The sequence below is a fragment of the Lytechinus variegatus genome, chromosome 3 (assembly GCF_018143015.1).
Source record: "Lytechinus variegatus isolate NC3 chromosome 3, Lvar_3.0, whole genome shotgun sequence".
NCBI classification, from domain to species: domain Eukaryota; kingdom Metazoa; phylum Echinodermata; class Echinoidea; order Temnopleuroida; family Toxopneustidae; genus Lytechinus; species Lytechinus variegatus.
This window is the reverse complement of record NC_054742.1, coordinates 69,637,477-69,661,586: the sequence shown is the minus strand read 5'-3', so window position 1 is coordinate 69,661,586 and position 24,110 is coordinate 69,637,477. Positions and strand designations below refer to the sequence as shown.

The 24,110-nt window shown below is 36.8% G+C and overlaps 1 protein-coding gene across 5 annotated transcripts in view; it reads left to right on the top strand.

The window, feature by feature from the left end:
* LOC121411803 (inhibitor of nuclear factor kappa-B kinase subunit epsilon-like) overlaps positions 1-22,997 on the top strand; it is a 28,749-nt gene extending 5,752 nt beyond the window's left edge. The window contains exons 1-20 of one of the 5 annotated variants that reach the window (XM_041604668.1): positions 2,234-2,313; positions 8,047-8,181; positions 9,214-9,354; positions 9,473-9,602; positions 10,153-10,334; positions 10,915-11,072; positions 11,564-11,677; positions 12,346-12,525; positions 13,391-13,593; positions 14,973-15,031; positions 15,574-15,665; positions 16,366-16,564; positions 17,143-17,267; positions 17,635-17,751; positions 18,786-18,884; positions 19,229-19,325; positions 19,670-19,756; positions 20,068-20,390; positions 20,865-21,011; positions 21,619-22,997. In XM_041604668.1, the coding sequence (XP_041460602.1) occupies positions 8,050-8,181; positions 9,214-9,354; positions 9,473-9,602; positions 10,153-10,334; positions 10,915-11,072; positions 11,564-11,677; positions 12,346-12,525; positions 13,391-13,593; positions 14,973-15,031; positions 15,574-15,665; positions 16,366-16,564; positions 17,143-17,267; positions 17,635-17,751; positions 18,786-18,884; positions 19,229-19,325; positions 19,670-19,756; positions 20,068-20,390; positions 20,865-21,011; positions 21,619-21,862 (2,829 nt within the window). In that variant the 5' untranslated portion in view covers positions 2,234-2,313; positions 8,047-8,049 and the 3' untranslated portion in view covers positions 21,863-22,997. Of the gene's footprint in view, positions 1-2,233; positions 2,314-2,813; positions 2,894-4,379; positions 4,424-6,207; positions 6,435-8,046; positions 8,182-9,213; positions 9,355-9,472; positions 9,603-10,152; positions 10,335-10,914; positions 11,073-11,563; positions 11,678-12,345; positions 12,526-13,390; positions 13,594-14,972; positions 15,032-15,573; positions 15,666-16,365; positions 16,565-17,142; positions 17,268-17,634; positions 17,752-18,785; positions 18,885-19,228; positions 19,326-19,669; positions 19,757-20,067; positions 20,391-20,864; positions 21,012-21,618 lie in introns of those variants that run through there. The other 4 variants (XM_041604669.1, XM_041604671.1, XM_041604666.1 and 1 more) reach the window with 4 other exon arrangements.
* The last annotated feature ends 1,113 nt before the right edge of the window (positions 22,998-24,110 follow it).

Sequence of the window (24,110 nt, the reverse complement as noted above, 5' to 3'; positions counted from 1 at the left end):
TGGTCAAAAATGACTTTTCTTCAGAAGTTTCACCTATAATATTGAATTTGTTCGTAAATTCATTTAGTCGATTGAGATCTTTTAAATAACTTGTTTTGATTTGAATTTGAGTTTGTGTTCACTTCTGCTTTCAAGCAAAAATGGGATAGGCCTATATCCACACTTTATGAGTATTGTCTTAAGTGGACCCCCCTCCTTTCTATTTCGTTTAATCGGTGAATAGTAAGATGGTTAGGCCTAAAATATTGATATTCAACGCAAGGACTTCATAATAATTATATTTAAAAAAAAAACATGTTTATGGACAAAAGTAGGAACGCTACATCGTGAATAGTCTTATATACGGTTAGCTTCTGAAGCGAATGCATCTGATAGGCTAGTTATGAGCGAATCCCATATAATTATAAATTCTGACGAGCTTTTCAAAATCATTTTGTGTCAGTTTTCATTGTTTATGTCATCCGCAACGTCCATGGTAATGCAATGATGCATGCATGGTTGCGTGAACATTCACGGCTGATATTGCGAAATGCGGATCGGGGAAAACCCATCCTTCTATTCGGAAATGCAATCAATATATAATTGTTAATCAGGAAAAAGTTTCACAACGCAGCAGTATATCAAGAACAACAAAATGACGCAGTGAAAGTCCCTATCCGCCGCCAGCCTTCCAATAAAACGGCATTATTGCAGGCAATAAGGAACCTATAGTATTTTATAACAGGTTTCCGTGATTTAAAATAGCATATTATTATAGTTCACAACTTCCCGATAGATGGCACATCCGTAAAGGCCAAATTTGTGGGAAGACTGTATACATTTTGTATTTTGTATCTGTAAAAGTAGGTCATAGGAACTCAGGAGAGTAAATGACAAGCATATTGTAATACAGGAACTGTACTTAAAAAATCGATAAGTCACTTACGGATATAATGATGGCAATCCTTCGATCGTCTATTTAGCTTTCTCTAAATCCGCCTATTTTGCACCACTGAGTTATCTTTTTAAAAATTGTGAGATGGGGGGACGTCTATAGTCATGACCATGAAAGAAAGACAGACAATGCTCCTATCGCTGTTTTTTTTTTTGACAAATGCGACTCATTCATACACAGAGCTACTCCCATAATTATTTCTCCCACCAATGATAACAAGGTATGGTTACCATATTTGGTCATAGTCTTATTCAATGTGACTGTATTTGGTGCTATGAATTCTAACATTAAGTTGGTTTACCACCCCCCCCCACCCAATCCGTCCTAGATTTATTTCGTAAAGTATAGATTAGAGACAAAAGAGGTGAACGCCCCCCTCCACACACACACGCACACACCTTTCCTGGCCCCTTCAATTCTTGTTTCTCCACGATTTGATATAGACATGAAACATAATACATGTATATTTAAAAAAAACCACATCAGTTTTCATTTAACGTTTCACAATGCCATTATTGTCGTCATGTTATTTATTATTATCGTATTAGGAAAGTTCTTTTAACCCCCTGCCATGACGACCTGACGGCTGACGTCACGAGTCACATCGCCTATTAGCAAATGGAGAACCATTATCGCTCACTGATAAATATCATTAGTAACTTTTTTTTTACGTGTACAGTACGGAATAATCTGTGAATATATTGTACATATAGTGACAGATTTTTGTATAGGACTTTTTGCGTCGGTCACTCACAGAACAGATCAAAGTTGTACGGATCATATATATGGTTTCCGGGATTTTGCACAATATGCTTTATCCGTGGTTATTTCCTAATGATCCATTCACTATCTTATCGGTCATGATTTTCCTTCAAATATTTGGGTGAGTCTTAAAAATTACTCAGAATAATTTGTCAAGTTCAGTGATAAAACAAGGAAATTATTTCCCCGCATGTATGCATATATAGAGTCATAGTTCATTTCTATTATGTATTGTTAATTATTTGTTCTTTGATTTTTTTTCATCATTACTGTCTTTTTTGACAAATAAGCAATAATGTTATATGGTGGTATATGGGCGGCATCCTGGTTCATCAATAATCGGTATCGAGCGATTGGCGCCAAAAATCATGACACCTCTTTAGTCACGATAGAGAATATCCGGAAGAAAAGGAATCGAAACGTCTGAGTATTTCATATTCACGCAATTGTCAGTGTTAAGTCCGACATCAAAGAGGAACTATACGTATTCAAATACAACAAAATCTTATTTCTCTTTCCCCCTTGCACCATTTGAGATTATACATGATGGCATCTCCGTCAGTATGATCAGTTTCGGATATTAAATCATGTTGGATCGCGTGTTCTTTTCATAATGGGTAAGTCATGATCTTTTAAAAATATAAGTAGATATTTTTTTGTCAATATTGGGGGGCATTGTCAAGCACGCGCGGTGAGAATTACGTAATCGTGTTCATCATAGGCACTGACTTTTTAGTAAAGAAAGAAAGAAAGAAAAATAGATAGATAGATAGAAAGAAAGAAAGAAAGCGAAATAGATATTAAAAAAATCATCTTGGCCAACATGTGATCTAAATTACAAAATAATAGGCTTCATAGAAAATATCATGACATTTTCCAAATGTTCTGACATAAGATGCATTATGATCCCCGTAATTATTACATTAGAAGCTTCTTTGACGAAGGGATTACGATGCCTTGTATTTCATGTGCATATCTTTATCAGTGACTGCATGTTTGCATATAGCCGGAAGTTGGTGGGAAAGTACCAAAATAGGCAATACCGGATTCAATGCGGTAATACTTCTAATTTCCCTATACCTATTTTCGGCTTGTTTAATGTGCTGGTATAAGTCTTGAAAGAAGCATTGCTTAAGATGGCCAATCATAAAGTGAATATACTCGATGAAAACGTTCTTCTGCTGTATCAGTTTATAGGTAAGATTTACAAAAACTATAACATTCATGAGAATGTCTATATAGCTTGATTCACATTATATTCATATACTACTACTATTACTACTACTACTACTACTACTACTACTACTACTACTACTACTACTACTACTACTACTATTACTACTAATAATAATAATAATAATAACAATAATAATAATTCTACTTCTATACACTCTACAAAAAGAAGAGCTACAATTAAAGAGCTAATTTAGCTCTCAAAGAGCGTGTATAGTGCACTACACTCTAAAAAATGAAGTGCTAATTTAGCTCTTAAAGAGCGTGTATAGTGACTGCACTACCAGTGCTGATTTTTCTCGTTCAAATTTGAACTAGACAAATCAGCACTCCGAAGTGCATGCAGTCACTATATTCGTTTTTCAGAGTGTACTACTACCACTACACTGCAAAAAAATGAAGTTTTACTTTCACTTACAGTACGTGCTTGTATAGTGACTGCACTTCGAGTGCTGATTTTCTAGTTTAAATTTGAACTAAAAAATGAGTGGACAGATCAGTGCATAGAAGTGGCGCCATCTTTGTCTAAATTAAACTATGGGTACGATATGTTTATACGACCCATCCACCCATCTCTTTTCAACACCTTTCTTCTCTCTTCCTTTGCATTCCGCCCTTATATCTCCTATTTTCTTCAGTTTAATTCAATCACCTTGTAAATTCATGAGGGCGGTCGTCCCCGTGGTGCCCACTATGGGCCACTATGTAAAGAAAACTTGTTGTACATTTAGAACATGATCCATACACTGTAAAAAAAAATGAAGTGCTAATTTAGCACTTACAGAGCTTGTATATAGTGACTGCACTATGAGTGCTGATTTTCTAGTTTGAATTTGAACCAGAAAATCAGCACTCGTAGTGCAGTCACTATATACAAGCACTGTAAGTGCTTAATTAGCACTTCATTTTTTACAGTGTATGTTTAGAATAATCCAGCATGTTCCTCTAAGCATGGAACTAGTAACTCCATGCATAAGCGTGCCAATAGTATAACATACCGGACCTTGACACTTGTTTAGAATAGACAGATCCAGAATGCTCCAGTTTGTGGGTACTATCGGGCGGTTAATCTGGAATATTCTATTGTCGGTATATTACAAAAACAAAATCCGCTGCATATGCACGCAGAGTTTTATCGAGACAGCGAACAGACAAGTTCATAACAATTCGTTAGCCTCCGTGGAATCACCAATTTCTTACTCGATCCGGGGAAAATTATCGCTTATCGTCAACGTCGCCGAGGATCTCATTAATTTTGTGGGAAAGTAATTGTACGTATCTCAATCTTCGATATCGTCTTTGTCGTCATCGATGCCTGCCAGAGCAACATAGTGATTTATATTGGATTTGGAAATAAACTTTTCAAGCATCTCGATCTGGAACCATCTTCCTGTCACCTAATTTCTTTGGAAATAAGTGAAGACTTGTTGTGACAAGTCTCCTTCGGGCTTAATAGCCTCGAAGACATTACACTGCATTAAAGTTGAAGATGAGGTCAGTGGAGGATTTTCACGTGATGGCGGGGGAGGGGGGGGGGGGGGGAGTGTGCAATGAAAAATATAGGTCTTGATTTTTTTGTGGGGAGGGGGGACGCTGCTCGCTGCCCCCATTGCTGCAAACTGCCTTAATCCAGCGCACATAAGTGCGATCCGTTGCGATCCGAAATTCAAAGAATTTGTATCAACATTTGATATGAACATTCCAACCAATGAGAATTAGCGATCATAATTCAGATTAGTGGTAGGACTAACTGAAATCAATATTCACTCAAGTTCGAGCCCCTTTGTATTGGAATAAATGCAAATTCAGTTCCAAATCGTAATGACGTCATCATTGACTGCAACTTAAGTTGAAACCGATTTACACATTACTCCGACCACATGGCTTGCCGCAAAGTAGAATTATGATTTTATTGTTCCTAACGTTGGGCCAAACTTCAACTGAAATAATTTTATACTTCTTTAACTTTCAGAATTATATTTAAGATATGCGATTTACATGTAATAAAATTGCGTCCTATCGGATCGCATAGTGTGCGCTGGGCTTAATTATATGTGTACCATTTCAACCAAGTTTGAAATTCAAATTCTCAATGTCGAGTTGATTTCAATGTTAACAAACATGACACTGAACATTTAATCAAAATCTTTTAAGGAATTTTCATGCATAAAAAATGTGAATGTGTAATTACCATCATAGCGCTCCAATGTTGCTTAATTATTAAGTTTTAACAGAACTTCATTCCGCAATATCTCTCATCAAAATCTCAGTTCTAATCTATGCCTGTTCATTTTCGGTTTAACATTGTAATTCAGTTTTAATTATATTTACTTTATGTTGAGATGTTGAGTACCAAGTTCAAAAGATAACGTTTTTATATGTTGTGTGTGCGGACGTCGCGATCCCCTTTCCTGTTATGCAAACAGCATGATGACAATTTCAAACGATGCATGTTAAATGAATTTATTTCACAACGATATGAAATATTGCTTAATACATACTGTTGCGAAAAGACTTGCAAAGAAACGTCATACCAACGTTCAAGTGAAACTCAAATTTTCCAGTTACCGACGAATTTCTCCCCAGAATTTCTCATCACTAGCACTACGAGCAGTTTTGTTCTGATTCGCGGAGGAAGAACTTCTCTGGAAAGCGATATTAACTACGATAAACACACCAAAAAATGTATGCTATTATGTCGTGGATTGGACGTGTAATGAGCTTAGTTTAGGAATAAATTAATTTACATTTCTACGGAAGGAGCATGATGAGGGCTTTATTGTTGTTCCAACACTTTCCCAAGACGTAAACAAGTCTAGAAAAAAAACAGCTGTTCGGATCCAAGGGGATTTCCCAAATGTTGATTGAACTTAGTCTATTTCCAAGGTTTTGTACTCAATATAGTTGAATTAAAGTATTTGGGTTAAAGATGGTTTCGGTCAAAATTATTTTTGAAATATAATGGAATTTATCACTGATTTTGAAAAGTACACTGATTATCAGTACGGTACATGCATATATTTATGCTAGGCTTGTAAGGGTTTACAGACATACACAGTATTGTTTGCACTAGAAGCTTTCATATATATTACTGAGGACTGCTTGATACATAGGGGAGTGCGACTTTTGGGAAAGCTGCTAAAGCTATGGACAGTATGGTCTTGGTTAGTCTTGAGGACGCAATGATGATGATTTTTTTAGATATGTCATATCTCATATCTAAAAAAATCATCATCATTGCGTCCTCAAGACTAGGTCTTGGTTATGAGTTATCTGTAGAATAAAGCCTTTTCATGTTATTGTGTGACTCTAAAAACTATCCTGTCTGAAGTCTGGTTCTTGTTCAGGTATTCTACCCCTTTCAGGCTCTGGGTCTAAAGTTAGCTTTTGATGTGTGTCTGACCGCAGAAAGGCTAGCGATCTTGGACGCGGACGTCGACGTTGACAACGTCTATCGAAAACCTTTCGTTTTTACCTGCATCGAAATGTATTTTGTATTTTGAAGGTAATGCCCTGTGATATTGTTTCGTTTATCCAAAGTTGCCATACTTTGAACTTGATTGTAAGCTAGCTGAAATTGAAAAGCGAGCTATTTATGACGTCGGTTTGCAATTGCATGTTGTCTTGTTGCATAAAAATGCATGTTCGAACACACACAACATGCGAGGTTAGTAATACTAACGGTTCGAACAAGGAGATAGGTGATATCTCCTTGGTATCCCATAGCGTGGGGACTGCATCACGAGTATACTATACTGTTGAACTGTCCCCACCGCCGTGAAAATCAAACTTGATTTCCCATTGGGTGATTTCAAGTTCAGTGTTGACCTTTTGGTGTTGGTGTTGGGTCAATTTTTACACCATTATAACACCAAACATAACATTAGGATGGTCCCGAAATGTCACTAGTTTTTGATATGTCAATAATGTGATCTGGATCAGTTTCAAAAACTCTGAATAAGTTTTGAAGCTAGGGGAAGCAATCAAAATTCCAACACTATTGAGTGGGGACTGTATCACAAGTATATACATGTAATAGGGAGAGAACCCTAGTGTTTATATACAGTGACAGTGTGTTTCATTTGAGTGTGTTATCATTTTGCCACATAGTTGCGTGAGAGTTGGGGACTGTCACTCTTCCTACGAATGAGTTGTATTGTGGGGGAAGGAAGTGATTTTCATGCGTTCTGGTAGGTGTGATTCTAATCCCACTTTTGGATTTGGGGACTATATCACGATTATGCCAACTTTGCTTGTAAATATTTTTCAAATGACTTTCTAGAATTGATCTTCCGTGTCCGGACATACAACAACTGGGTGTATGATGGGGTGTCCAAACTTAGCTGACTTTTCAAAAATATATTTCAGGCTTAAATTTGTTCACAAAATATTCATAATTTATACAAAAACCGATTCAAGAAATAGTTACCAAATTGACAGCAAGATCGTAAACTATAAAATCATTGATGAAAATGTGAAGTAGGCCAAGGGGTTTCGCCGATATCGCAATCTCAAAATTCTACTCCGATCGACAAATGCGCGCTGTGCTGGAAAACTGTTCTGAAAAAGTGTGGCCTAACTATTTTCGTGGACCAAAGTGTTTGTGGATATTTAAACAAAAACTCAAGCTCAAAAGTGAGATATCTATATCAGATTGACAATGAAATGCTATAGAATCAACCAGTACCACATTGAACTCACATTTTTGATGATATCTGCTTGCAAAATGATATCGTGATGCTTGTTGAGAACATCATATTTCTTCGGAACTGGCGCCAAATGTGAAAAATTTGCTGATCTTTTGTCAATATTTTCAGGAATACTGAACTCGCCCTAAAGAAACTTACGTCAAAGGGTAATTTTAGGTCGCTTTTACATTGATGATGTCAGATTTTAAGGATATTGGCCAGTTTTTTAGATAATGACCGTCCGTGAAGTATGGACACGCAAAGTTTGGACTCACTGCCATACTAGTTCCCCAAAAGACCCAATCCAAGATTTTACCCCAACTACATGTAACAAGATTAACAAAATTCATAGTACTTATTTCTTTTTTTGCAAAGTAGGAAATTAATGGTGAAAATAATGAGCCTCATTAATGATTGTCATTTTGATAGGTTATGGAACATAATCATGGCAGAGCAGCTCGCCAACCGGTGCCAAACATACGAAGTACACCAAGTTTTATTATCTTCTTGGACACACCGCTTGGACAAGGAGCCACAAGCAAAGTATATGGAGGAAGACACAAGGTACATTGGATGGGGTTTGACGTTTGTGATATTCAGACACTTAGGAATTAATAAACAGTCCTCTTTTGCTTTAATTTATATGTCATAAGCATAGGAAGATTTTTCAATAGTTCCTAGTGATGTTGTCCAACACTACTTTAAAACAATCTAAAATCTTGCAAAGTATGTGAAGTTGCCATCTTGTCTAGATTTACAACCTGCCCGACATCTATTGGTAGTGGCAATGCTCGAGACGAGTCGTAATGTGCATCATCGTAAGTGATGCAGTTATATCTCTTCCACGCTTCTAATGTTCAGAAACAAATTTGAGCAGTTTCCAGATGTTGTTGAAGAAAATTTATGGAAAACATCAACTATAATATTTTTTTTAAATGTGGGTATCTGTAATTCCCACCCCCCCCCCAAAAAAAAAAAGAGAGAGTTGATGATTTCCTTAACTATAATATCTTTGGGAGTTAATTTTATAGAAGCCCAATGATTTTATAACAAGTGGAATATTCTAAAAGAAAATATTATTACATATAATGATTTTTTATTATATTCTTGTTTCATTCTTGTTCTATTTCTTCCCCTCTTATGATAATAATGTGTATGATAAAAATGATAGTAATTTGATATTAATAGTAATGATAAAAAATAATAATGAAATCTTAGATTAATTATGATAATGAATTAATAAATGGTTGTAAAAATGATAATATTACAATGGTGATTGATTTCACAATAATGTATGTAATATTTACCTCAGGCATGTGATTATTATTATTTTTCAATGTATTTTGGAAGTTTGTTTTTTATTTCCGTTTTTCATTATGTTGTCGTAATTTTGATGTATATTTGTGTATTTGCTTTTATGTTTGAAAATCTATAATTCGGCCTTTGGGCTGCAAATGATTTTTGTTCAATAAACCATTTCTATTTCTGGATCTGTAGTTAGCCAAGTATAGAAACAAGTAAAGTTAGAAATAGAAATCTAAGTGTTGTTGCCCTATAGTATTAAATACAAATTAAATCACTTCTTTTTTGTTGCAGAAATCTGGAAAACGGGTAGCATGTAAAGTGCCGCACACACCGAACTTCTTCAGAATGGGAACAGATATGGAGAGAGAATCGCAGCTATTGCTTGGACTGCGCGACAAGAACATTGTCTGTCTGGAGGCTATAGAAAAAGATGTAAGTTAAACCCTTTGGCTTTTATATCATAACTGTATTTCTAGGGCACCTCTTCTTTATTTTCTTAATGTGATATTTATTTTTATTCTTAAATTTGCTTCTTCCATGTCATTTTCAGCAAATCTCCAAAGAGAACATACTTATGATGGAACTTTGTACCGGAGGCAGTCTCTACGATGTGCTTGAAAAACCTGAAAATGCCAATGGTCTCGCCGAGAAAGTATTCTTGCAAGTTCTTGCTGACATTAGTAAGTGGCTAGATCCCACTGACAAGTTGGTTGGTGGGAAACCCTCCTTAAATATATTCATGGATATATTTTACCTGTGAAATACATCCATGGATTTATTTAAGGAGTTGAATATATCCATGGATATGTTTAATGAATAAAATATATCCATGGATATATTTTATGACTTATATATCCATGGATATTGATAGTAAACTTATTACTGTATCTGTCATAACTTCATTCGTATTTTACCTATTAAAAATGGGTTCTGACTTTTTTTCTGCAGTATATCCTTATATGACATCCTTCAATTTCACTTCCTTATCTTTCAATAATGGATTCCATGCTTATCTAAAATGACAGCATGGCTTTCTGGTCTGCTGTATGTATGGAGGGGATTGTTTAAATCCCCAGTTTTGACAAAAATGTGTTTGCTCAACAGGACGAAACAAATCTCAGCTCTGGGAAGAGGAACAACACTTCAAGTTTGAATCATTTTCACTTCAGGCTTATTAAATCCGTACTTGGGTTCTACTGATGATGGATGTTTCTTATTTTCTTTCCATAGCTGCTGGCATCAAGTACCTGCGTGACAACGGTGTAGCTCATCGCGATGTGAAGCCCGGGAACATCATGTGCTTCAAGGACGAGCATGGTCAAACCATCTACAAGCTCGCAGACTTTGGTGCTGCACGACAGCTTACGGACGATGAAAACTTCACCAGCCTTCATGGCACCGAAGAATATTTAGTAAGTATATTGTTTATTTGGTAGGGAATTTTGCTTTTTGCACAATTTTATAGATTGACTCTGTATTTGTCTCTCCATGAAAGCAACTCACAAGTTATTTCTTAACCTTCAGTTGCAAGGATTTTGGTAGCTTTTACCATTGTCAGTAAAAATCTCTGACAAATTGCTTCATTAAACCTTTTTCAGAATATTTTTAGGAACAAACCTACATGGATGATGAAGATAATATTTTACAGGTAAATAATGTATTCCTTGGTTTGAGCACTAATATATTGTTATTGAGTTTGTTAATGTTCAGGTGTTCAGTAGTAAACCCTGCCTCATTGTACCTGGAAGGGTCCTGATAATTCATTACTGTGGCAGCGGTGGGATGTAAATTATACTTGTATGATAATCAATTGCGGTGAATCCGCTTTTCTTGCCTTTATTAGCTGGTAGTCTTTATTGACGGTTTTTTTTAATACATGTTTCAATGGGAATTCTATTCAATGGAAACCAAATGTGTGATCTTTAGATAGAAGTGGTTGCTGAGGCAGGCTTGACTAGATTTAAGTATATACCTCTCTTTCTCTGTTGACAGCATCCTAATGTCTTTGAAAGAGCAGTACTGAAGAAACCGGCAGCATCGCCCTTCGATGCTCGGATCGATCTCTGGAGCATAGGGGCCACGCTCTATCACCTGGCTACGGGTCAGTTGCCCTTCAGACCACAAGGAGGACGGAAAAACTCACGCATGATGTAAGTCACGCAAACTCTCTGTATGATGATACAGGACAATCTGATTAGACAGTGGTTAGGAGGGGCGCACTGTTGTGTATTTACAATGGTTTGACTTTCCTTTTCTCTTAATTTTTAATTATCAGTCATTTTTTTTTACAATTAAGACTTTTCTCTGTATTAAAATTTTAAATGGGGCCATGCCAGGAAGGTTTTTTTTTTTGCTGTTGATTGTTTTTTTTAGCTGTGGAATTGTCTGGTTACTATTCTTGATGAATTGGATATAAAGTTTAATTAGTGCTATCGAAGTTGATCTTGGCCCGCCTTGTTATATAAAGAGTTGCAATGTAATTATTTCAATTTGCAGTAATTATGTCTTTCAAAAATGTGGAGCAAATTGCAATGCGATACCAGGAAAATGATTCCCTGTTATGCTTACTCTTCAAATTCATCATATAGTTTTCATGTTTCTCTGCATTCATTTCCACTTTTCTCTTGATCATGACCACCAGGTTTTACCTGACCACCAAGAAAGCCGAAGGGGTCATCAGCGGGGTCCAGACTGGTCCTGGCGACCACGAGATTACCTGGAGTCGGGAACTGCCAGAGACTTGCCGTCTCTCAGGGTAAGTTGATAGCCGGTCACTCACAGGGAGGAGGGGAGCGATTCATGAAGATTGTGTTGGTTATGTACTGACAGCTGTTTTAAGCTACTGATATCCTAGCTTCTGATTGGCTGATTGCAAACTTGCGAGTGAGATCAATAACAAGATGCCGATTGAGATACTCCACAGAGCCCCTCTTCATCAAAATCATTGATGACAAGTTCCAAGCTACTGTTTCGAACCCTGCATGAAATGAATTGAGATATTGTTTATCTGTGAAATGTTGATATCAAATAGCGGGATTTCGTTGTTCATATAAAGTCAAGAAAAAGATGGGTGCTCCATGAATAATTGTGTATACCTCGTGATGTAATAATGACAAATACCTGAAATAGTGGACTTCGTGTAGCACACATGACCTGTCAAACTTGATACTGAGCATGGACTCTAGGACCATTTTAGAAAGTTGTCGGCACAAACAAACTGTTATAACGCTTTCCATGGTAATAGACACCTCTGTGCTTCTCGGCCAATCAAAATCAAAGAAAAGTTTTCAGCTCTGACAACTTTTCAGACAACAAATGTTGACGAAATGCCTCATAGATGCTCTCAAATATTACCCATACATGTTTGTTTACGAAATTTTCTGAATGTCTGTAACATACTTGTACAATATCTTTTTATTTCAGAGGCCTGAGGAAGTTGCTAACACCCCTGCTGGCTGGCCTGCTGGAGTGTAATCCCACCAAGGTATTGTCCTTCCAACGGTTCTTTGAAGAATCTCAGAAGATCACCACCAAGACGGTCATTGACGTATTCTGGGTCTGTAACGCATCCTTCCTGAAGATCTATTGTAGTCCCACTGATGTGTAAGTATGCAGTAATAGAGTAGTTTTTTTTTTGTAAGTTCGAAGGTACCATATTCAAAGAAAATCATCGTGGTAATCATAGTCTGCTTGAATTCTTCTCTAGCACCATTGGTCATAATTTGAGAGAAAAAAGGGTGAATGAAATGTTCTTGCACAATAAATCCAAAATAATAAGCCATTATAATGACTTTTGTATTATCCTTTTGCTGTTTGAACATTTGATACTAGATTGTTGTAGTCCCACTGATGTGTAAGTATGCAGTAATAGAGTAGTTTTTATTATTTTTTGGAAGTTCGAAGGTACCATATTCAAAGTAAATCATCATGGTAATCATAATCTGCTTGAATTCTTCTCTAGCACCAGTGGTCATGAGTTGAGAAAAAAGAGTAAATGAAATGTTCTTGCACAATAATCCAAAATAATAAGCTATTAGAATGACTTATGTATTATTCCTTTACTGTTTTCAGTTTTTTGGTACTAGATTGTTATTGAAAAGTAGGGGTCATATTTGAAAATGAAGTTTTGATATGAAAAAACATCCCCTTCCAAAAAAAAGCCAAACAAAACAAAAAACATAAAGCAGCTCTTGCAAGTTTGACTATCATTCTTAATCACCATTTTATAGATTTCCTTGACCCTGTAATATAACAATTTGTGATTGATCAAATAATTAGTTAATCATTTGCAGTGAAGTGCAAAATATGATTGTATGACAGTTGCCAAGCTTCATGGTACTGAAATCCTGGACTGCTGTCGCAGGAATTACCACGTCACTTGTTACTTACACTTGCTATGTTATTGAAATACAGTTTTAAAATATGTATCAGAAGCTTACTGTCAAACTTGTTGTCGTCCATCATCCAGGTTTGCCGAGTTTCAAGACCACATCGCATCGCAAACCAAGCTCCCAGCCAACAAACAGTCCATCTTGTATAACGGTGATGCCTTCAAACCGGATGGAACGTTCCCCGTCCATCGGTATCCCATCACCTCCGAAGCCAACCCCATCATGCTGTGTAACAAGGAGCAGATCCATATCCCCCATCAGATCACTCCTCCTTTTGTCGGTAAGTAGAGATTTCTTTAGTAGGTTTCACGGTACACCATGCATTTTTCTTGGGCAAGTGTTAAGGACCAACACTTGCCCAAGAAAGATACATTGTGTACCGTGAAACCTACTACATTATTCTTCTTCGCCATAGAAACCTTCAGAAGTGACAGAGATATGTTTGTTTATTATGTTTTTCTTGGGAGGTCATGGCATGACCATAACAATGAGTTTCCTTCACCTCAGTTTATGCATTGTTGTTTACTCTTATTTTGATTTTTTTTCTTCTCTTCATTAATTTATTTGCAAATCAAACTATTCGATGATATCAGAAATCGGTACAACATGATTGTTTTTTTTGGGGGGGGGGCAATATTTAATAGATCTCAGCTTCATTACAATATTGGGCTTTCTTTTCAATAAAATTGTAGCCTTTCAACTAAAATAAAGATTTGTTAGAGTTTGGAGATTGGCCTTCTCATTAATTTCTCATTAAACATACTTACAGTTGTATTAACCCTAAACTGGCCAGGGGGGGGGGTGAATCAACCCCCCCTCAACATTTTCTGCGATCATTCTGCGGCGCGAAATTTTTTGACCGCGCCACTCACAGAGTTTATACTTTTAAGTCTCGCGCATCTTTTGAGACCATATTTACAATGCCCAGGTACGCGGTTCTGAAATTACGCAAGTGTTCCAGTGAGAAATTAGTATTTGTTGATTAGTCATCAAAACGAGCTTGAAATTCTGTCAGGTAGACATGTCATTTTCCAAGCAATAGCAAAAATTTTAATCTGTATCTATGTGAATAGCAACATGTAATTATGATTTATATGCCTTATTGTTAAAACTATTACACACTGCTTTTGTTTGAGTTTAGCTTCAGAATCCTGATATTTTGGTGATCAATGAACATGTGACAAAATAATCTGATAGTATTATAGTCATTTGATCACCTTCAAAATTTTAAGTACTGCATTCATCCGTAGAAGTACGGATAAGGTTTGTATTAGGTGTTTCAAATTACACCATGAAATTGAGAAATGAAGTGTATCGTATGTGACCAAAATAAGCTGGTATGATCATTGGGTACTTTTAATTTCAAACATTTGACCTTGATATGTGGTTTTTCTCTTTCAAAATTGTCTTGATTACATTAGGGGATTATACTGCACATGTCTTAACATGCCTTGGTTGCAGTTATCAGTAAGTAAAGTTCATGAAGGCAATGTTGCAGAACACTTGCGCAATACATTCTTTCTTTCAGTCTTTAGACAAATATTTCATAATTTATATATTGCATTGTTGATTCACCTGTTGAAAAGCAAAGGAACAAAATATTTTTTTTCTGAGAGGAATGATGCAATTAATTTTCATTATTTTTTTTTCATTTTACAGCTACTATGCCTGTTCTTCGACCTAGATTTTCTACACAGCTTGATTACCCAATAGCCAAGGTAAATTTCCATTTCACTTCTATTCCCAACAATTGAAATACATTGTTCTTTATTGTAAATAATGAGATGAATAATTTTAAAGTCTAAACATTTTTTTACTCATTGGTTAAAGATGAATATGATTTAAAAAAAGAACAGTGAAATATATTCTTTCAAAATGGCTTCAATCTTTTCCCGGTATGTATTATACACTTATAAAACAACTTTCAATTTTCCACTTTTGAGAAATAAATGTTAATATGATGTACTGAATCCTTATTTGTTAACCAGGCTTCTGAATGATAATTTGTTTATGTGAATTGCCATTGTAGGTGAGAGTTTTTTTTATAGCTTAATTTATATGATAAATCTATTTTTTGCTATTAGGATGTAGGGAAAACAAAATGAATCCTTGAAGATTACCCTTATTTAAGGGTCTGTTAAGGGTTAGGTTCCAGATTCCTGGTTTAGATTAGGGTCTGTTGACTGTATTCTACAATGGTATTGCAGAGAGATATTATCAGTATTCTCATTTTGAGTGTTGTGTAATTGTTATCTTTCAGGGAGCTTTGGCCACGGGACATATCCTTCAGCTACGACAGAAGCTGATACACAACATGCATCAGCTGTTTGATTGGTACTTTGTAACAATTTGGTAAGTTGTTTTTTTCTTTTTCAAAAGAAAGACTTTATTCAGTTTTCCTCCGCAAATCATATAATCAAATACAAAATGCATGTAATATTTGTTAAGTTGGTCGAGTGAGATCCATCCGGATTTATGTGGCTGATTAATTGTTAGTGGCGATGAAACGCTTTCAAGTTTCAAGGGTATACACAATGGTACAACGGAAACAGTTACCATATGACTGCTTCGCTCAACCCGATTTGCCCCATCGCCGTTAAGGTCATAAATTGTTTTATTTTTTATTTTTACTGCACTGTTCCTGTACTTGGCCCAAACATAGCGTACAATGAATTCATTTGTGTGAAATTATGAATCTTAAACCTACAAACACTATAAAAGGTATGAGTTTTAATGCATTTCTGAATATAGTTATTGATGAAGACTGCTTAATTGTAAGTGGTAAAGATATGATCTATATTGTCAGTTAACTTTCTGTTCTTATACCATGCTACATGTTCTGTTAATGAATAAGAATGTAGGATGTTGTCTTGTAAGTTTTTGAAAACGGTATTTACTCATGTAGAATGACCTTAATGCAGCTTAGACTCTGCTGAATTTATTTCTTATTTTGCAATCATTTCATCTCTCCAAATGTACCTTGTTTCTTTTCGAGCATTCTCATTTCAGAAAAAATTTACTTTGATTTCAAATTCATGCCTGTTCTTTCCAGTACTCGGTTGAAGAGAGACATTCTGAGTTTGCAAGTTCATCACAAGGGCATTCAAGGGAAACTCTCTCTCATGTCAAGGGAGTTACAAGACGGAAGACGGATTGTTCGCCTCATCGGGAATCCTCAGGAAAGCCATACCGTTGACATCACCCACAGGCTTGAACGTAAACTTGAAGAATGCATTCATGAGCACATGCAGGTACAGTATGAACTAAACTGCTTTCAAGCTAGGGGCAATCACTTGCAACCCTAAAAATCATTCGTAACCTGATTTTCAACCAATCAACAGCACGGATTTGGGACTTGCAATTGATTTTTTGACTTGCGTTTAAACGACCCTCGGACTGTCAGTACTTCTGAAAAGAATCAATAGTCATATTGAAGTCCCCAGTTTTATGTGATACAGAAAAAAGAAGAAAAAATCTGAGAATTTTTTAAGAACATGTAATTCATGGAATATCGAAGAGAACACAGTTTTTTTCTCAAAATCTTTGAATGACGACAAGTACAATGAAAATCTTAAAAATCAAAGCAAATTGAAATCAAACAAAACATTGCATCAGTGGGAAATCTGGTGATCCAACCTGTATGTGTATCCCTCGTTACATCCCTAGGTCATATTTTTGGGGGTCTGCATTTGACTCTCTAGACTTGACCAAAGAGTTGTGGAGCAAATAAATAGAGAGCATTGGATGTTGTAATAAACATGTTTATTGCTTTAAATTTGTATCTACATTTGTGAATTGATTTTCCAAAATATTTTTTTCCCATTCTTAGTATGAGCTACAGAGCAAGGAGATTGGTGAAATACTTGATCATCTCCACGTAGAGGTACATTTCAGTGATGATCTCGATGTGAATTGGGACCCCGCCCAGGGATGCAATCTTCAACATGAAAAGTGGTGAGTTGAAAAGCGATCCGAATGGATTTGAAATACATGTACAGTCAAACAAGACTAGAAATGCAGTCAAAATGGAGTTGAAATGCAATTGAAATGTAAAATTGAGTTGAAATGGAAGTCAGAGTGGAGTTGAAATGCAGCCAAAATGGATTTGAAATGCAAACCAAATTAAGTTGATATTGTTAAATCTGTGTGTTGTTATGTAACAACTCCCAAAATCAGACTCCACAGGCAAAGTCCCCAAGACACAAAATGACCGTCACTGTTCCACTCTAATAGCATCTAGTTTCTGCATGATGCATATCACGCAGTATGCTACTTCATACAGGTGTCATAAAAGTTGAATGTTATTTTGTTATTTCCATAGTATTGACGAGCTTTTATATTTGACCAATGAAACTGAAGATATCTACAAGAGATTCAGCAGAGACAAGAAGACTGGAAAGCTCTCCTACAATGAGGAGCAAATTCACAAGATGGAAAAGTAAGCAACTTCTAACCTTCAGGATACACTTTGTAATTTCTCTTTTATGTAGTGCATGCTAGATATTTTTTTATTATGATAATGATTATAGTGTTTAATACCAATGTTTCTGTTAAAAGCACTGCCTGTTATTTGCCCGGCTTTTAACCCTTTGCATCTTGATGTTGCAATCTTGCACTTTCGTACAATCATATTCAATAATCATAAGAACTATTTTTTTCACCCATCTTCAAATTAAATAGCTAATAAAATGCAGTACTTCTTGGATAACATCTCTTTAATAATAATAAGTATCAATGGAGCAATATGGAAATCTTGATTCAACGGAAATAACATGGAAACAATTATTATCCCCCCAAAATTAATTCAGCGTGCAAAGAGTGAACTCTCATGGCTACTGTTATTAGGCTCTCCACTATTCCAAGGAATTTTTCAGTGGGTACCCACTTACTACACCTGGGTGGAGAGAGGCAAATTGTAGATAAATTGCTGAGGTTGGATTTGAATCCAGATCATGTTCAAAAGACCATGCAGAGACTTATCCTCAGATCCTCCACACCTCTATATAGAAAAGGACAATTAATGGGATATTTGGACATTGAACCCTTTGGCCCTATTCTGAAGTCGGGTTTAACGTCAACTCAGGTTTAAAGTTGTGGTTTAAGTATGGACAGCCAATTGTTACATAAATCACTAACAGTAGAGATATAGTATTTCAGCTCATTTAGCTCTCAAATCATTCATAATTGTCTATTAAGTATAAATAGATGATTGTCTTCACCATTGATGAATCAGGAAAGAGCACAGTAAACATAAGAAATGTACAACTTCATGAAAACTCTGACACTTTTGGCTTCCCATAAATTTAGCACAGAGTTAGACCGTGGTCTAAGTTAAGCCTGACTTCAGAATACGGGCCTTTATGTCCTTCCATCAATTTTCATGCTGAATACTTGAAAAGAAAGTATTGTTAGAGAATCACAGAATTGCACAGTCCCTGACACTGTCTTTTATGTCATTTTCTTCTTGTGTAGGTTGAATCTTGGTGAGCTGATGAAGAAGATCATGACTTGTATCGGACAGTGCGAAGAAAGGTGGAGAGCGCAGCACAAAAAACTCATGGTTTGCCACAAGTAAGTACATGTACCACCCACAACAAGCCCAAATAGTTTAATCCTTTGGCTACTAGAACAAACTGATCAACGTGTTAACTGTATATTAATTTATAATGATAAATTTGGGAAAATGGTAATATGGAAAAAAGGCAAGATTTAGTCATTGTTATTGGTTATTAGCCATTTTGTTTAAAACCTTGACAGTCTAACACTGGCTTAATTTTTTTCGTTCTATTTATTTATTTTGATTATCAATTTGAATATCAATTTGGTCTAATTGTGTTATGATTCATGTTATGCAAATGATTATTATTTTCTTGATACTTATGGATATTTTGTATTTCTCCTTTTTTTCTGTACAGCAAAGCCTACAGCCAACGTCAAAAGCTGATGGAGGCAGACAAGTGTTTGGCCCCGCTCGTTCATCAGTGTAATGTCCTAGAACTTACTGTCAGTGATGTAGGTTGATTTTTTTTTGTAGCTGGGATGGGTATGAGGGTGGGTAAAATGGGCTAAAAACCTTGTCACGAATACGATATCCAACTCACTTTTGCTAGTCATTTCTTTCATCTTCCACCCATGTGTATGTTCTATAGAAAGTATTCCAGTATTATCTTACCTGCTAAAGTTGTAAATTCTCCATCCTTCCTATACAGCCTTTTATCCTACCCACGATTTCATTTTGATTGATATTGGCTGCTAATAAAATATGTTTGTTGCTTTTTATTTGTAAATGTATGTTGGTTTTAGTAGCTGTTAACGATATAATTATATGCATGCTTTATTTATTTTGTTTGATGCAGCTTCATGCCCAGTGCTGGCAGATAGTGGAAGCCAAACCGACGATCCGTGATGTAAAGGCCCATCGTGTTTACGAAGCTCCTAAAGAGGTGAGTGCGTCATATTATTACGAAGTTTATATCGTGATGTGAAGATCATACTATGCGTTCCATCTACTGCCAAATGGTCAGCTTTCATGGTATGTTGGATAGCGCAAAATCCTGCTTAATGCCAACCCACACTTGATGATTGACACGCATTGATCCATACTCAGTAGTGTGTGTCCTTGATGCTTTCATACCGCATGTGGCTGGGATTTAATCTTGGCAAAATACCCCCAGTTGCACATCTTGACTTCTCTCAAGGGATTTATCAATATGATTATCCATTTCATCCATCCATGTTCCTTCAATCTCCACAGATTCTTCTCAGTGCCAGCACCCAGACCTCTCTCCCGAAAGAAGAGATACCGTCCCAACGCACCAGTCTGTTGGTCGATCACCACTATGACCAACTGACCAAGGGTGGCAAGCCGCTTGTCATGGGTAGATCTAGCAATGTCATCCAAAAGACACCCTATACAGCCGCAATTGATCGATCATCATTTCAGTACCCAGAGCCTTACCAAACAGCATCCGCTTTATCGGCACCCACTTACGGAACGAGCCACTATCGGTTCGATGCCCCTTCTGGTTCGGCACGATCGTCCCCACCTGTTCTGGTGGCCCGAGGTATTTCAAGAAGGTGAGCCAGGAAATGGAAGATGCTAATTGAAGTTGGAATGAAATCTCTTGATGCATGTTTAGAGAGCAATTTTTGGAGAATGGATGCAGTGGCAGTGTTTGCATCACTTTAGATTGTTGGTGTTGTTAGGGTTATCCCTCATGTTCAATATGAGCTTGGGGGTGCAAAGATTTACTAAAATGTTGCTACTGGTTACTTGATATGAATTTCAAGTGTATAGAATCATATGCTATCTAGAAAATTATACCATACTATACTATTAGGAACTTGCTTATTATACTGCAACACTGTAGCTCTCTGTCCAGTCACCAGTCCTCATTTGTATGTTAAGAGAACTTGACACAGAGCGAGTGTTTGGTCACTCTTTTCCTGTCTCAGTTCAAAGTTGTTGATGAAATTGTATTCCATGTCAAAGTTTACATGAATAAAATGACTCCATGTTTACCAATAATGCTTTGATTTATATTCTTCCAGTGCTCCCGATCCACCGACTGAGTTGTACGCAGGGGATCCATCACGAGGAGCTATGGGAGGAATCCAGGATTTGAGGTATCCTGCAGGAGACCATCGGAGAGCAGGAGAACCCAGGATGATCGAAGTCTCCAAGGAATTGAAGAAGAAGTAAGCCAATATCTAATATTCATTGATTTTTATATTCCATTCATGATGACACCCAAGAATGTATCATTTTCAATGGAAACCTGGGTATATAAATAAAGTTCAGTTGAATGAACTTTTACAGGGCAGAAAACTATTGAAGTAGATTGCATATGGTCCAGCTAGTTGAGGTATAGTCATATATAACATTGCCCCCCCCCGCAAGTACTCGTCTGTTTATCCAGGTCATCTAGTGGAAACGCCGTGGTGTAGTGGTTCTGACTCGTAATCAGAGGGTCGTTTGTTCGAATCCCACCATGACCTTGCTTCCGTTGGTAAGGCGTCAATCCAAACTTTTCCACTGTCACCCAGGTGCAAATTGGGTACCGTTAGGAAACAGCCATCATTGTGGTTGGTTTAGCAAGGGTGCGCCTAACAGGCTGCTAGAAAAGCTATGAATCCAGTAACTGGGTAACAATAATTGTTAAGCGCTTTGAGCAGTCGTAAATTGATCAAGTGCTATATAAGAGCTAATTGTTAGTCATTATTAAGTATAAATATTCTTTTTCCAACGGAACATGTGTCCATGGTCTCATTGGATTTACCTCTTTTATTCTCCTTCTTTAATCAGGGTCAGAGATTACACAAAGGAGTCTAATGATACCGATCGCCTACAGAGGGACCTTGCTCAATTCACTCAGCTAGAACTGGATGATCTGTCCATAGGAGCACCACCTGAGATGCCTCCTCAGTTCACCGAGGATTCCAGTCTTCTAGATACCTTAACAGGAGGAATGGATGAAGGGGATGAAAGCATCTTGGCAGGTTTAGACATCAAACGTCCTCCCGCATCCTATCTGTCGGGCACCGAGTGAGAAACGCTTGCAAATCTGTTCCAGGAGATCTGCACCGCACATCGGCCGTAGTTTAGGATTTGCGAGTGATATCTTTTACTCATGGGGGTAAACTGTGACCGTGTGTTAAAATTGAGAAAATTTAATATCTAGATAATTTCACTCGCACACCACTAGGGGGACATGAAAAATATGCTACGCCCTCTAGATGGGCTTTAAAAAGCCCATGACACCGACGACCAAGGACTGGGCCAAATTGGAAGAGTGTGTTGGGGAAAAGAATACACCTATTTGGTGCTTTTTTTTTGCTATTAGAGTAGATAGACTGGACAGCTTTTCCTGGAAAGGCATCATGCTCCAGAGAAGAAGTGTTTTAAATGAGAGACAACAAGGATGGATGAGCATTGAACTAAAATCGGCCTAATCGGCCTGAATATTCACAAGAGGGTCAAAAGGGATACCAAACCATACACCATGCAGATTTTATGCATACTTCTGCTCCATTTTGCACCCGTAGCAAAAAGTGCACACTTATTTGCCGAGCTTTCTCAATGTATGCACTGAATTATAAATGAAATCTGGATAGTCTATGGTTTCCTGACCCTTTTGGTTCCAAACTTTTGTGAATTCAGGCCGTTGATTTTGTAGATTTGATGTCTCTTGGCTAGTAAACAATATTTTTTTATAAGTTTGTTGTTGTTACTGCTGAATGATACAAGGTTGTTGGCAGGGATTAGTAGTATAGGCAAAACTGAAGCACCAAAATAGTATGTTTGCCCAGTAATGAAGATCTTGGGCAAAAAACCAAAGATCTGTGAAGTCAAATTATGGATCACGGTAATGCACTGTTAACAGGAGCATTACTCTACAAATAAATTTTGGTGTAGCAGCAAATCACTAGATATATACACAAGATGTAGCATATGATAATTCATTATTTGTCAATATACGTTGCCAATTTTTTGGCGATGACAATGTTCGTGAGAGGTCATTCTTGCATGAGGCTTGATGGAAAATCAGATGCATGTCTGTGAAGGTGATTTGATTTGCTGCATTGGGGTGCCTGGCCAACAAGCTCCCCGTTGCTGCACCCTGGATATAAACACTGTTCCATTCTCATCCTAGTGTGTGTATGGTTTTAAGTAAGGTGTAGGTGTTGGTTTTAAATGTTGAAATAATGGATAATATTAAACGCCATCCACCATCTATTGACATTCACATCCAGTATGACCTACACCAAAACTAGCTCTGCTTCAAGTTTTGTGTTGTGACAGGTGTTTAACACCAACACCGACTTTTTACACCAGACTCTACAGGATAGCAATCAGTGAAATCAGCCACATGATCAATTACTTGGCTTTATCGCATGGGGCCCTGAAATGCAATGTTGGTAAAACCTTCAATGTTCATTTGTTGGTAGAAGTTCCAAATTTATCAAATCTTGTTTGTTTTTTCTTTTTAATGAAAAATGCGCATTCTAAAATATGCCTTTAATTCTGAACATGCACAGTTAGAAAGACAATGGTTTTCTTATTCTCATTCTGAATCCAGAGTTGCCAGATTGAGCATGGTTTTGTTTCATTATAATTCACATTTTTCCAATTTAGATTTAATATTGATGTCTACTCTGAGTTATCATGGGCACAAGGTCTATAATGAAGTAGCAAATTTTTGAAATGTTCAAGATTTGAAAACTCCCTGATCATATTTTGAAGCATATTAAGAAAATTTTGCTCATATTATCCCTTAGTTGTACATCCAGAAGTAGACTGCATTTGAGAAATGTTAGTTACCTATCAGTCTGACATGCCTGCGTGTACACACACACAATATATGCACTTCCTCCACTCCCTGGGAGTATACGATGTGCCTTCACCGATTGCTTTGCTGGTAGTTAACCTCACTGTGGATGAGAATGGAACTGTTCGACCCCTGACCTATGGTGTAGGTGAAAGAAAAATCTTCAGAGAACCATAACCTACTCGGGGCAGAAAGAATTTAATTTGCTCACAGGGGTATCTAAAGAATGTTGCCATGAATTTTCAGGATATTGAGGAGGGAAACAGTTTGTGCTAAAGATCTCTTTTCAAACATCCATACAGACCAAATGAAACTTGGCAGCATCACAAATCAAAAGGGCTTCTTGCCTGTTAAAGTTAATGTATAAATATTTTTAGGTTTTTAGATAAAGAGCAAAGAGTAATATACATGTATTCTGCAAATATTTTCCTGTTTCCTACTGGATCTGGACAGTTGCTGTATGAAGCCT